Source organism: Sorex fumeus, unplaced genomic scaffold (assembly GCF_029834395.1).
Source record: "Sorex fumeus unplaced genomic scaffold, SorFum_2.1 ptg000131l, whole genome shotgun sequence".
Taxonomy (NCBI): domain Eukaryota; kingdom Metazoa; phylum Chordata; class Mammalia; order Eulipotyphla; family Soricidae; genus Sorex; species Sorex fumeus.
Window position 1 is genome coordinate 5073248 of NW_026606188.1, and position 14552 is coordinate 5087799.

The 14552-nt window shown below is 38.7% G+C and overlaps 1 protein-coding gene across 1 annotated transcript in view; it reads right to left on the bottom strand.

Annotated features, from left to right (window-relative positions):
• Positions 1 to 14552, bottom strand: part of LOC130046214 (solute carrier organic anion transporter family member 4C1) — a 69291-nt gene that overhangs the window by 20291 nt on the left and 34448 nt on the right. The window contains exons 4-8 of the mRNA XM_056139137.1: positions 13083 to 13179; positions 11298 to 11419; positions 9897 to 10015; positions 7366 to 7510; positions 6754 to 6949 (exon numbers count right to left, since the gene is read on the bottom strand). Coding sequence (XP_055995112.1) covers positions 6754 to 6949; positions 7366 to 7510; positions 9897 to 10015; positions 11298 to 11419; positions 13083 to 13179 — 679 coding nt within the window. The remainder of the gene's footprint in view (positions 1 to 6753; positions 6950 to 7365; positions 7511 to 9896; positions 10016 to 11297; positions 11420 to 13082; positions 13180 to 14552) is intronic.

A 14552-nucleotide genomic window follows, 5' to 3' on the forward strand; every position in this document is an offset into this window, starting at 1 on the left:
GAGGATCCTCCCAGGGTGGGAGAAGCATGCTGAAAGTAGACTATAGACCAAACATGATTGCCACTCAATGCCTCTCCTGCAAACCACAGGACCCAAAAGGAGAGAGAGAGAACATGGGGGAATGCCCTGCCACAGAGGCAGGATGGGATGGGGGGGTAGGGGGGTGGGAGGGATGCTGGGACCCGTGGTGGTGGAGGATGGGCGCCAGTGGAGGGATGGGTACTTGATCATTTTATAACTGAAACCCAAGCACAAAAATTTGTAAGTCTATAACTGTACCTCATGGTGTTTCACTAATAAAAAAATAAAATAAATAAATAAAATCCACTATACTAGAAAAGAAAAAAAACATTATTGCAAACATCAAAAAAAAAAATAAGAAAGGCCTCAAATAAACACTCAAAACATATACGTTTAGGAATTAGAAAAGAGGGGTAAAAAAAGACAGCCGAAGAAAAGAAACAACAGTACAATTAAGTAGAGACAACGAAGAAAGTATGTAAGTGATCAAGAAACTAAGAAAGGTTTCTTGAAAAGGATACCTAAAATCAGGAAGCCCTCAGTAGGTTCATGAAGAAAGAAGAGACGATCCTGATAAAAAGAATGAGGAATGGAAAAGGTTATGGTACGACTAATACAGGAGAAACATAAAGAACTGCAGAAGACAGCTATGATTATCTATATGCAAGTAACCTAGAAAAAAATGAACACATTTTTAGAAGTGTAAATGTTTCCAGCACTGAACTGGAAAGAAATAGAAAGTCTGAACAGAAGAATCACTAGTCCAAAAGTAGAAACAGGTATCAAGTTTCCCTAAAAAAGAGAGCCCAGGACCAGATGCATTCACTGATGAATTCTACAAAACCTTCAAAGGACTAACACTACCCTGCTCAAACTCTTCTGCTCAAACTGAAGAGAAGGGACCAGTTTCGAAAATATACTATGTATCTGATATTACTGTAATCAACAAAGAATGGAACAATTAAAACACAAAACCAAACCAAACATGCATACCAATTGGTTCTGCTGATCACAATGCAAAATTCCTTAACAAAATATTCTTGGGTGGGGCAAGGTTCAGTCACACAGAGCTGTGCACAGAGCTTGTTCTTGGCTTTGTGGTCACTTCTACCAGCGTCCAGGAAATCACAAGTATGCCAAGAACAAATTGGGGTCCCCATGTGCAAGGCAAATGCCTTACCATCTCTCTGGTCCCTCTTTAACAAATCTTGACAAATCAAATCCAAACATAAAACAAGAGAAATCACTCAATGTGATCAACTAAGATGCATTCCAGGGATGCAAGTATGAGTCAACATATGTGAACCAACTAATGAAATACACCATATCAACAAAAAGATGAAAATCACATAGTCATATCAATAGAGGCTGGAGAAAGTCTATGACAAGATTTAACACCCCTTTTATAAGTACTCAATTAATTGATAATATAAAAGAACACACCTAAACATAATGAAGGCTATATATGACAGCACACCATCAACATCGTAACCACTGGTAAATATTGAAAGTCTTTAGCCCAAAAATCAGGCACAAGGAAAAGTGGTTCAATCTCACAGAAATTAATTTAAAATCTAATTCTTAGCCAGAGCAATTAGGCAAGAAAAGAAGAGAAAAAAGAAATCCAAATTGAAAAAAAGCTAAATGATCCCTATTTGTATATAACATAATAATAAAGATAAAATACCCTACATATGCCACCAAAAATTCCTAGAAATAATTAATGAGCCAAGTGAAGTCACTTAATCACTTAATCACTTAACTTCCCGTTAGTCGTCGATTTGCTCGAGCGGGCGCCAGTAACGTCTCCATTTGTCCCTGTCGCGTGCCAGTGTAAACCAATGGCATCTGTTCGCTCCGGGAACATGAAGGGCCTCAAACCGATCATTCATGATCTTGACGAAGAAGTCTGACCATCTGGAAGGTGGGCGGCCACCCGGTCTTTTGACATCCCGTGGAATCCAGTCGGTAACAGCTCTAGTCCAGCGGTTGTCTTTAATCTCATTACGTAACCAGTCCATCTGATTTTCGACACCTTGGCAAATGAGACAGCGTCCCTGATTCTTGATCATCGATGGATGTCAGAACTCCGGATTCTTTCTCTTTCTCTCATTTGAGTGAAACGTGATATTCCAAGCATAGCTCTTTCTATTCTTCTTTGGGAGACCTGAATAGCGTTCTCATCTTGTTTGCGTAGGGCCCAGGTCTCTGAGGCATATGTTAATGCAGGAAGAACAGTGGAATCAAAGAGATGTGCCCGGAGCCGGAGGTTCTTCGTCCTCTTAGCTATTTCTTCGACGTTCTTTGAAGGCGTTCCAAGCCGCTCTCTTCCTCCTGAGCAGCTCGGGTGCCAGGTCATTTGTCATGTTGACCTCTCGACCTAGGTACACATAGCTGTTGCATTCGGAGATGGTCATTCCATTGAGAGCGAATGGGGCATCAGGAACGAGGCTGTTTCTCATAAACATTGTCTTCGTAAGATTCAGCTGTAGTCCTACCTTTCCACACTCACAGTCAAAGTCGGCCAGCATTTGTGCCACTTGGCTGATGTTTGGTGTTATTAAAACAATGTCATCAGCAAAGCGGAGGTGGTGTAGTTGCCGACCATCTATCTTCACTCCCATTCCCTTCCCATTCCAGTCATCGCATGATGTTCTCGAGGGTGGCACTGAAGAGTTTCGGTGAAATGGTATCACCCTGCCGCACCCCTCTCTTGACATCAACGATCACTTCTTTGTAGAATGGTGAGATCCTGGTAGTGAATCCGCAATACAGCTCACGGAGGATCCTGATGTATTGGGCTTGAATGCCCTGATTGGCTAGGGCTTCAATGACCGCTTCCATCTCAACAGAATCAAAGGCCTTCTTTAAATCAATGAACGTTAAACAGAGTGGCATCTTGAACTCCCGAGAAACCTCAATGAGCTTGGTTATTGTATGGATGTGGTCGATGGTGCTGAATCCTTTGGGGAACCCGGCTCGCTCGCATGGTTGTCCTTCATCTAGTGTTCTGCCAATACTATTTCGGATGACTCGAGTGAACAACTTGTAGATGACAGACAATAGGCAGATCGGGCGATAGTTGCCAATGTCATGGATGTCTCCCTTCTTGAACAGTTGTACGGTCCTGCTGGTTTTCCATTGGGATGGAACCTTGCATTCAGACAGGTAGCGAGTGAAAAGCCGAGCCAGTGTATTGATGAGTACTGACGGCAGGTTCTTCAGGTGTTCAGGTCTGACCTTGTCTGGGCCGGGTGCTGTTTGTTTCTTTACCAACGAAATGGCGTATCGGATTTCGGAAGGGAGAACGTTGGGAACGACATATCCATCCTGTGGAATTTGGTATGTCCGCAAGTGGACATGGCTATCGAAGAGATTTGAGTAGAAGTCATGGATAATCTTCTCCATTGCCGTTCTGAAGGATGTGATAGATCCATCAGGACGTCGGAGGGCAGTCATCTTGGTCTTATAGTTGGCGAAGGACAGGCGGGCGTTACAAATATTTTTCCCGGCTTCTGCCGCATCTACCAGTACTTCTGCTCTTCTCTCTTTGAGGTCTTCCTTGATCGCATCTCTGCACTGCTTTGCGAGCTCGGACATTAGCTTGCGGTTGCCTGAGGCATGCGCCAAACCACGCTGGTGAATTAGCGCAAGAGTTTTCGAAGATAGGCGATTTTTTGTGGCTATCTCTCTCTTGGCATTCCTCGCACATTCATGGAGGTGCTGAACCAGTCGATCGTATTCCTCGTCAATGTTGTCAACAATGGCATCTTCCCATGTTGCCGCAATAGTACCAAAGAGTTCCCAGTTGGTGGTCATTCTGGGAGTTCTCTTTTTGAACTTTGCAGCACTTTCTCCCCGCTCTGTGAAGTAGAATTTTGCACGAAGGAGACGGTGGTCCGATCCCGTTCGAAATTTTGGGACAACAGCGACATCAGTCAGGCAAAACCGTCGACTGAATGTGATGTGGTCTATTTCGTTGTGGAATCATCCACCGGGAGACTCCCATGTCCATCGTTTAGATTCTGCCTTCTGGAACTGTGAGTTACCATGAATGGTCTTGGTCAACATGATGAACTCAGACAGTCTCTCACCCTGTTCGTTCCATTCTAGGCCATGGGTCCCGATGTGAAGTTCTTCAGCTGATCTTCTCGGTCCTATCTTGGCATTAAAATCACCCACAATGATCTTGTAGAAGGTGTGGTCTTCTTTATAGAACTTCTCTAGCTCCATGTAGAACTTCTCGATTTCTCTTTCATCATAATGAGATGTTGGTGTGTAGACAATGAAGATAGAAACTGCAGGCAGTGAGTCACATCTATTCAAATGTAAACCTCCGATTCGGGTTGTTAGGCATTCGAATGAATCAATGCTCTTGGCCAAGTTTGTGTTGACAAGGACACCGACGCCTCCAACACCTCTTTTATGGCATGTTCCGAGGAACAATTCTTCTCCAGTGTCGAAAACGGCATGGTGAGATTCGTGCCTTCTTGTCTCGGTCAGACCAATGATGTCGTACTTGATCATTCGCGCTTATACCATCAGGTCCTCGATGGATGCATCTGATGCTAGCGTACGTGCATTGAAAGTACAGACGATCATTTTTGTCTTCCTTCGTTGTGGCAGCCTACGTCGGCCTTGAGATTTTGTCGGCCTCTCCTTTCTCATCCTTCTCAGTGCTGCCATGTCGGTGAAGCCTTCAGGGTCCGTGGACACTACCTCCACTACCCAGCCACCGCCACACTCCAGGATGCTTTCTGGACACATCATAAGACACTAAATACCCATCTTCCGGAATTGTCATACCATATTTGATAGGGTTCAAATATGGTAACACCTACAAGGGTGATTAGAGGTAGCCCCAAAAGCCTCTATCCCTCTCGGAAAGACTGGCAAGCTACCGAGAGTATTCCGCCCGCTCGGAAGAGCCTGGCAAGCTATCCGCTGTGTATTCGATATGCCAAAACCAGTAACTACAACTGGTCTCATTCACCTGACTGGTCTCATTCACCCAAGTGAAGTGACAGGATACAAATCAACAAGACCAAAAAAATTTGTAGTACATAAAGAATTGAAGGAAAAAGAAATTAAGAAACTAATTCCATTTACAATTACATAAAAAATAAAAATACCTGGTAGGAAACCAAACTTGTTAGAAAGCAAGAAAGAGATACACTGAAAAAATACTTAAAATCAAAGGAAACATAATCAGATCCGAAGAAAGGGAAAGACATGTTCTCATGAACTGGAGGAAGAAATGTTATGCATGTTCATCTTACCTAAAGCAATGAGGTATATTCTGGAATAGGGCTCTGAAGATTAAACCCCTGAACTCCATCACATTTAAACCAGTGATAAATCATTCAAACAAAAAAGAATGACTAAGGCCCAAGCCATAGCAGAGTGGGTAGAGCATCTTCCTTGCATGCAGCCGGCCTGGGCATTCAATCTCCAGCATCCCATATGGTCCCTGGAATGAAACTCTACGGACCGCCTTTTGAGTCCCACCAGGAGTGATTCATGAGAGCAGAGCCAGAAGTCCAGAGGACAGCTGGGTGTGGTCCTCCCCACAAACAAAAAAGGGGGGGGGGGAGAGGGAAGGAAAGGAAAGGAAAGGATGAAAGGGAGGGAGGGGAAGTGGAGGGGAGGGAAAAGGAAGGGAGAAACAGGGAGGGAGGAGACGGGAGAGAGTGGGGCGGGGAGGCAGGCAGGAAGGCACAAGAAAGGTAGATATGCAACAAATCATAATGATTAATGGCAAACTTTTCCAAGCAAATAACATTTGATTTATCTAAGTGACATGTTATGCAAAATATCATATTATATGCAATGCTATGTTGGCCATATTGTACCTAACCATACTGGACAAATCCTCGTTCTAGGTTTCAGGGCAAGGCTTTTGTTACAAGCTTAAGTACATGTAAAACAAGAACAATGAAATCAAGTACAAAACTATGAAATCACACCTGTAGGCTATTCAATATAAAATACATAGCAGCACAATACCATCCAGCCCGCTCTTCTACTCATGGTTTAAGATTTCAGAGCAAAGCAAGCAAGGCAAATGGGTGCCAGGGAGATTGCTGGCAATCAAAGGGCTGCTGTGCGTGCCCAGAATGTGTCACACTGTTGGGTGACCCTGGCGGTTCCCAGCCCTACTGGATCTAAGCAGCCCGAGTCGCCCATCGTTGTTAATCAAGGGTACCAAGGTGGTCTCTGAACACCCTGAGTATTACTTGGGAACCCTCCCCCACCCCTCACATTAAGATAAAATGGTTAAACCAGTAAGTGGTATACGTAGTCATAATCATTACATGTATTCCATTAATAATGAGAATGAGTTTTACTTTAATTACTCAAAGCCGATTTTCAATCCATGCAATAGCAATTTCATACCAGGCACTCATCTCCACTTTCAAAATGTAAATCAATAAGGATGTATAATGTTAAATTCTCCTTGGACTATGAATCTCATATTCTGTTGTATTAACTGTGCATTACAAAGCAAGCATTAATACCCAGTACACAGTAGTTACTCTAAATATGCTCTGATATAAAATACAAATGGCACTAATACACCAATTATTAAAACCAAAAAAACCCCTCCATAAACATAAAATCAAAAAACAAGCCAATTTCATAATGTTTGATTTAAGAAAAGAATGTGCTTGGCAAATACACAATAGTTGACTACCCAACACCAAAATCAAAAAAGCATTAAAATATATTTACCCGTTATATGATTCAGTAACACCAGCAAACGGCTCATTTTCACAGTTGGCATATAAAAATACAGAGCTCAGTCCAAAAGCAATTATAGATGTAATCAAAGCAAATTTCATTGTGTTTCTACAAGTCATTCTGAATTTTGAAACAAGGACACCACCTAGAACCTGACCAAGAGCAGCGCCAGGAATTAAAATAGCCCCTAATGAAAATAAAGAGAGACACAGTGAGAAAATATACCAATATACTCAGTAGAAAACATCAAAAACAAACATCAATAGGATTTGACATATAAAAGCTTGCATTTTAGAAACATAAATAACAATAATATTAAGACATTAATACAATCCTCAAGATGAAGATTAAAAATATATTTCCTCTAGCTATATGTCTGATTCTACCATTTATACAACAGAGTGCATGTAAGCAAAGCCACTCTTTTAATCAAATCAGTAGAAAGTTTAAATTTCAGTAAATGGGTATACAAAATTATATATATATACAGTTCTATGTAACCAGAAGTAAGTAACTTCGATTAAAAATTTAAATACTATTCTAATAAACATTTAATGTGTCAATTGAAACTACTAGATTAAGAGAACTAAGAAAATCGGTTACCTCCAAGGGTAGCAGCAAAGCTGGACGACAATCCAAATTGGTTTTCTATAAATTTAGGTAAAAATGTAGCAAATCCAGTGGTAACTAAGGCTTCTGAAGAAGTTGATAGAACTAAACACATAAAGACAGTATTCCTCATCAAATTCTAGAGAAAAAATACAGTTCACCAAATGAATGTCTATGGTTTCACTGCAAAATGCAGCATCCAGGGACTAGCATGATGAAATGGTACATTTTTAATAAACAAAAGATATTCATCTGTAAAATTTTAGCATTTTCTCTAACACAAAAGTGTAACATTCAAGTATAAATATGAATGATCAACAACCTATTTCAATTTGAGAAAATGTAGTGCACCTAGAAAACTGACAATTGATTTATCAATAAGGTATATTTATGCACTTTGTATCAGCAAAGGAGCTATGTACTTTACATCAGCAACTATGTACTTTATATCAGAAAAGGAACAAAAGGAAGAAAAAATTCATTTGGAAATGTGCTTTTTCATCTTATAAAGTCTGATATAATATACCTAACCCTAATCTGATATTTTTAACGTTCTCAACTGCTATGTCCAATAATTGAGGAACTAGACCGAGAACACAGAAAAAGGGGTCAAATTTGTAACATTATTTCACAAATTTTTAATATTATTCTGACTCACAGGAGTCAGAAGCTAAGGACCTTAGTCAGGTATAGATTTAAGAATTTCAAATAAAATCTATGTTGCTGAACTTCTCGGAATTTAGTAATTCATCAAGGGGAGAATAACATTTCATTATTTCAATATACCTAGCCATAAAGTAACAACAAAATTATTGCTCTGCAATATTAAATGCAAAAAATAATATTTCTTAATTCTGAGCAATATCCTCCCGTGCACATGCATAAATGTGTTATATACAATCATAATACAGAAACAGATTGTCAGAGAAAAAAATGTACACATTTCCATTCATATTTTTTAACATATTATCACGTGCTAAAAGATGTAGAAAGATAAAAATACTACAGCGAGACTTCGGTGACATCTGGGTAGTTCCATCCCCACACATGAATCACAAACAGGCAAGATAGGGCCAGGGAGTAATGCGGGGGCGGGGGGGGGGGGGGTGCGGGGTAGGGCGCTTGCCTTTCACGCGACAGACACCGGCCGGATCCTGGTACCACGCATGGTCCCCAAGCACCACCAGGAGTGATCACTGCACACAGAGCCAGGATCTGAGCACCACTGGTTATAGCCCCCCAAAATACAAAATCCCCCAAGAAAATGAGGTTCAGAAGTCAGAGCAGGGATCTAACAGGAATAGTAGAAAGTAAGTAAAAGCAACTGAGTTAAGACATGCAATAATATAACGAAATTGTCTTTTGAATGAAAAAGATAATGGAGTTTGATTTGATAGTTTAAAAAAATGCATTTTAAGCATAATCTAGTCTAAGTTTCCTGAAAAGAAAGATAAATGAAAAGGTTTACAAGTGTTCAAATAGAATGAATAACATTAACAAGAATTTTCCCAACTGCAACACATTTTCTAAAATGAACAAAACAAAACTGACATACTCTCGGGATTAAAGAAACATGTTCCCAAAGTATTCTTCTAGTATATCATTCAAGCATTCAAGAAAACTTGAGTTTGCATGTCATAATTTATGAAAAAAAATAGGTAACTAATCATTTGTGATGGTAATATTGAGAATTTAGAAAATAAATATGCACACAAAATAAACCAAACTTGGAGAAAATATAAAATTGCTGTAGTTAAAATAAAAAATTCTCAACACTCTCAGTTAAACACAGTAAATCACCTACATGGCTGAGAGGAAGCAGAATTCAAAGATGAAGTAATTTTAGAGTCTTCATTTGAAGAGAAAAATAGGTAAATAATTTCAAATCTTACAAGGCTAAAATTTTAAACCTCTTAATGTATATTATGTATGAAACTCCCATGATACTAAACAGAAAATTTTATTTTCTGAATATAATAGTATAGCTCGTGCACTGTTTACACTAGCACATGACAGGGAAGAATGGAGACGTTACTGGTGCCCGCTCGAGCAAATTGATGAGTAACAGGATGTCAAGTGATCAAGTGATGCACTGTTATTTCTCCACCTCAATTTCAAACTCAGTAACAATCAAATGCCACCGCTAAAACAAGGGGAAAATCTTGGTTCAGTATTCTCAATTATATTTTTACAATTCACTGACAACTCATCAGTTCACTGTATAAGAGAAACTATGTGCAATATGAACAATAGCATTAATAAAGAATCACTTAATCACTGACAGTGGTAATAAGATAATAAGATAATTCATGCTCTTCCAATCAATAGCTTTCAGTTACTTAAAGCACAATAAAATTAAATCTGAACTGCAACTATAGTAAATAAGCAAACGAGAGTATATCATGTACTTGACTTATGTAAGTACGTATTTAGTTCACTCATGCATATATATATCTGTGTGTGTGTGTTGTGTATGTGTGTGTGTGTGTGAGCATGAGTGCATGTTTGTACATGTGCTCATGTACCTTTAGAGCAGCTGGAAAATCTTTAAAGCTTTTTCCAAAATTTTCATCTGAGGTCTGTACAGAAGAACTCTTATTCTGATGGGTCTGGGAAATTTTTCCTTCTTGAATTTGTGCAGTTCCTAAAGAAACAGTCAATGTGTTTATTCTGTCACTTCAATCTTCAACTTTCAAGATACTTTTAATGACACACATTTCCACAAACATAAACTCCTTAATACAAGAAGCTGATTCTCTTTGTCAATATAAAGTCTGCATCTGTAATATGCTTAGAGGAAAAATGGACATTATTATTATTATTTAGCTACAGAAGAACCAACCAGTTTCACAAATAAAATGAGGTCATTTTGCACCCAATATTTATCCTCATTTTTAAAATCTTAAATGCATCCTCCCTTCAAATAGTTTTCTTTTTCATCTTTTTTTTGTACCAATCAAGTAGTTTTTAGGCTTTTCCTGCCCTTTACTCTCTTTAATTTAGAACTGTTTTGCAGTTGAAAATATATCTTCTATTACACCATACCCCTTTGGATTTTTAGAAGAGTGGAGCCATGACTAACTCTAAGAAAAGTGAATAATATGTGGAATTGTGAGCTGGAACATTCAGATTAGAAAGAAATTAATGATCTCACCTACTTTTATTCTGTCCACGTCGCTTTTCTAAAAGCACACTGCCCATTTCTAAAAGCTAATTCCATCTATTCTTATTTTTAACAAAAACAGCTGAAAATTTTCAATCTAAGAAAAGTACTTCTACAGGTTAGTTTTAAGCAATGAATTACTGAAGGAAAATCCCACAAAAAATGGAAATTCTTTTCTGTCAATCTTTGCTTTTGAATAGCTTCATATTAAAGGATAGTAAAAGTTGAGTCATACAGCATGACTTTGGTGACAACTGAAAGAATAGTCCTTGTTATTTCCGCAATTGATAGTGAGTATCAGGGGCCAGAGCACTGACAGGAATAACTCCTGAGTGCAGAGCAAGGAGTAACTGTGCATCATCTGGTAAGGTCCAAAAATCATAAAAAAAAAAAATGAGTATCAATGATTTAGAACATATTTATAGACTTCAAAGCTGGTAAGTGCCAATAAATAGTTTTAAATACATTTTACTTTGCAAGTACATAAGTGAGGACTCCAGACAATACATAAGATGTTTAGTATCTGTTCAGTTATACTGATCACTAACCAGAAATAACAATCAGGAATATTACGGCTGCTACCCAATAGCCACAAAAATACAGGCGGATTCAAAAGTTTATATCGACAATTGGGATTGTATCAAACAAAGAACAAATTTTCCATGGCTTTTATTATTCACATAAAAAAATACTTGGCAAGAATTGGAATAGGACTTTCTATTTTAAAGAATATTTTAATATTTTTTAAAGAAAATATATTTACCTGGTAAATGCTTTGGGAAGCAAGAAAACGGTATTATCAAAGACCATGCAAAAAGCCACACCAAAAGAAATCCAATCCACCACGCTCCCAGCCATCTCGGATCATCCTCAGTGATATCAATACTGCCGACAGACAAACAGGTAAGAATCAACCCTCTGCTGTTAATGAGAACTTGTGTACAAACACACACTTTTAATCCCAGTGTATACTGCTATAGAATCCCGAATTTCAACTAGGGTCACAGTGATGATGGTAAGGATGAATAAAAGCTCTAAAAAAAAAGATTTACAAAGTATTTCAATATGATAAATGAAATGAAACTTTAACAGTAATAGATGCTTTATACTTCAAAGTATACATAGGATTTTGATCACCCTATTACTCAGATGAGCCTTTTTCTCTACTATGTTAAGTTTTAACCTAAACAGACCTCATAGCAAGTCACAAGTATGTACTAAAAACTGATCCACCATGCTCAAATTTGGGAATTCATTTAAATACAAAATTCTTTCAAAGTGATTTATTAATAGTTTTATGATAGTGCTCTCTGCTTCTAAATAAATAAATAAAATCTTTTTTGTAAACCCAGCAGTGTTCAGGTTTACTCCTGTTCTGGGCTCAGCAGAGATCACTCCTGGTGGAGCTTGAAGGACCAAATGGGGTGCCAGGGTGTAGAGTGTGACTCAAGGAAATCACCTTATCAGCTGTGCTCTCTCAGACCTCCTACTTCTCACAGTTTTCTATCAATAAACTCTTCCTGAAAAATGCATCACCACTTAAGTCATTCTCCACTGAAATAAAAATGTCTTGTCTTGAAAACCCAGCTCTCTGCTTCAGTGATTTTTCACTGCACACCTTTTATATAATCTCTAAAACATTAACCTACAAGTAACAGCTCAAAGAACATATCACATCCTCATGACGATGCTTTCTTATTCATTGCTCAGTCATGCTACAGATGGTGTAGTTCCTATTATCCCAGTGAAATGAGAAAATAACATGCCTCCTCAAAGTCATTAATTTCTCTTTTTAGAAAAGGGAGGTATTCTAGTAGCTACAATCAAACTTTTGATTAGAACAAGATCTTCCATTCAAGCCTGTCTGCTTACCAGAAGTGTAAAAAACTACATTACTGGATTATAAAAAGAACCGAGGAAGCTGCCTTATGAAATATAACTCAAAAACATGCGCATATAAACATAATGTGAAATCAGTATCACTTATTTTCTGCCACCGTCAGAGCTGGATCTCCATGGCATTACCAGACTGCCCAGAACTTAGCTGGAGAGTCACAGACTCAGGGTTCTTCGGGCAACCTAGCTCTATATACGACTAGTAGAAATGACAAAAATTGATTAAAATTTTTTAATGATGCCTAAGCTCAAGGCTGTGTAATTTGAAAAATCTCACTAAGTGACTAATAAACATGCTCACTTATAAATAAATGCATTAAGCGAAGAGATATTTGGTATTCATTTAGGAGGCAATATGTGAATGAATCATCCCTTTAATTGTGCGCAGGGTTGGTGATAGGGATGACAGGGCTAGACCCCTGGGTTTGATCCCCAGCACCATAAGTTCACATCAAGCACGACCAGGAGCAACCCCAGCACCACACCCGAAGTAGTGACTAAGCACTGCTGCACATGGTCCAAAATTTAAAAAAAGAAAAAAATTTGACTTTCTGTTACTCAGTATACAGTTTCATTTCTGAAATATTCAGATACAGAGATACTGTGAAAACCTAAATTAAATTCAGTGAAAGAAAAATACGTCTGGCCTCACCTCTGCCCCATGCCAAAATCGATGTAGAGCGTCAGCAGCTGCCCTCCCACCACGTAGCCGATAGCAGGGCCTAAAATGGACATGGAGTAGCCAATTCCTAGAAGAACAAAGACACTGAGAATAGTAACCGGTACAACACTGCTTTGAATACCTCATAAGATTCAAGAAAAAAAAATACTTTATCATACAAAAATCAGAGGGATCAGAATTGCACCAAAATTCTCATTTAAAATACTATTTGAGGGGGCTGGAGTGATAGCACAGCAGGTAGGGTATTTGCCTTACACATGGCCAACCCAGGTTCGATTCCCAGCATCCCATATGGTCCCCTGAGCACCACCAGGAGTAATACCTAACTGCAAGAACGAGAAGTAACTCCTGTGCATCGCTGGGTGTGAACCCAAAAAGAAAAAAAAAATACTATTTGAATGGTATCACTTCAATGGAGCTTAAAATATTTAATGTGAATTTCAATAAACCCAACAAGGATAAATTGATTTAAAATTGTTACCTAAAAGCAGGGGTATTATATCTACTATTATACTTACTAGATGATGATAAGAATTGTTTGTAATTCTTGTGGGAAGCTAGCGAAATAAGAAGCTTTTCCACACTGTAAACATATCCGAAGTATTCTGTCTTTGGTCTAACAGCAGTTACAACCTGGGTCTGGTCAATCTGCTTTTTAAATATATGCCACTCCCACATTCTGAGTGATGCTCTCACTTTTATTTGCAACAAGTAAACTGGTCTTATTTCCCTCTGTTACTTAAAAATTTTAACATAATAACTTTAAATGTTTGCAAAAAAAGTATGCATGATCAGACACACTTTCGGGAGTTTTACATTAATTGCTGATTTCCCTACACAGAAGGGTAAGAATATACCTTATCCAAGGTTAAACATACCATTACAAAGTCTTTGTTGTTGTTGCTTGGTTTTGGGGGCCCACCAGCTGTGCTTCTGGCTTTCCCCTGGCTCTGTGCTCAAGGATCCTCCTGGCAGGGCTCGGGGCCTATACGGGGTTCCTGAGATCAAACCTGGGTCCATCACACACAAGACAAGCACCCTGTCCTCTCTCTCTCCAGCCCCAAGTGTTGGGTACTAGACCGAGTCTCCAAAGATCAAGCACGATGATATAAGAATGTAAAAGATCTTTTATTTACATGTCACTCTCTTAATTTATAGTGTAGCTGTGTATGAATTTTGCTCAAGAACTTTAGTAGAAATGCTCAAGTATATAACTGAGTGAATATACATAAATTACTCATACTCAGAAAAGTTCTGGATAGATGTGTCTGTTTAAGAATGCTGAATGTCAATGATCTCAAACTAGTTTCCTTTCCATAAGTCTTTAAGTCTTACCTTTCTGGTAAGTCTTTCTGTAAGTCTTTCCTTTTAAAAGCAAAAACTTCTACCCAGACCACTGTTATCTATAAGGACACTATATACCCTAGTGTGAGGCTCATG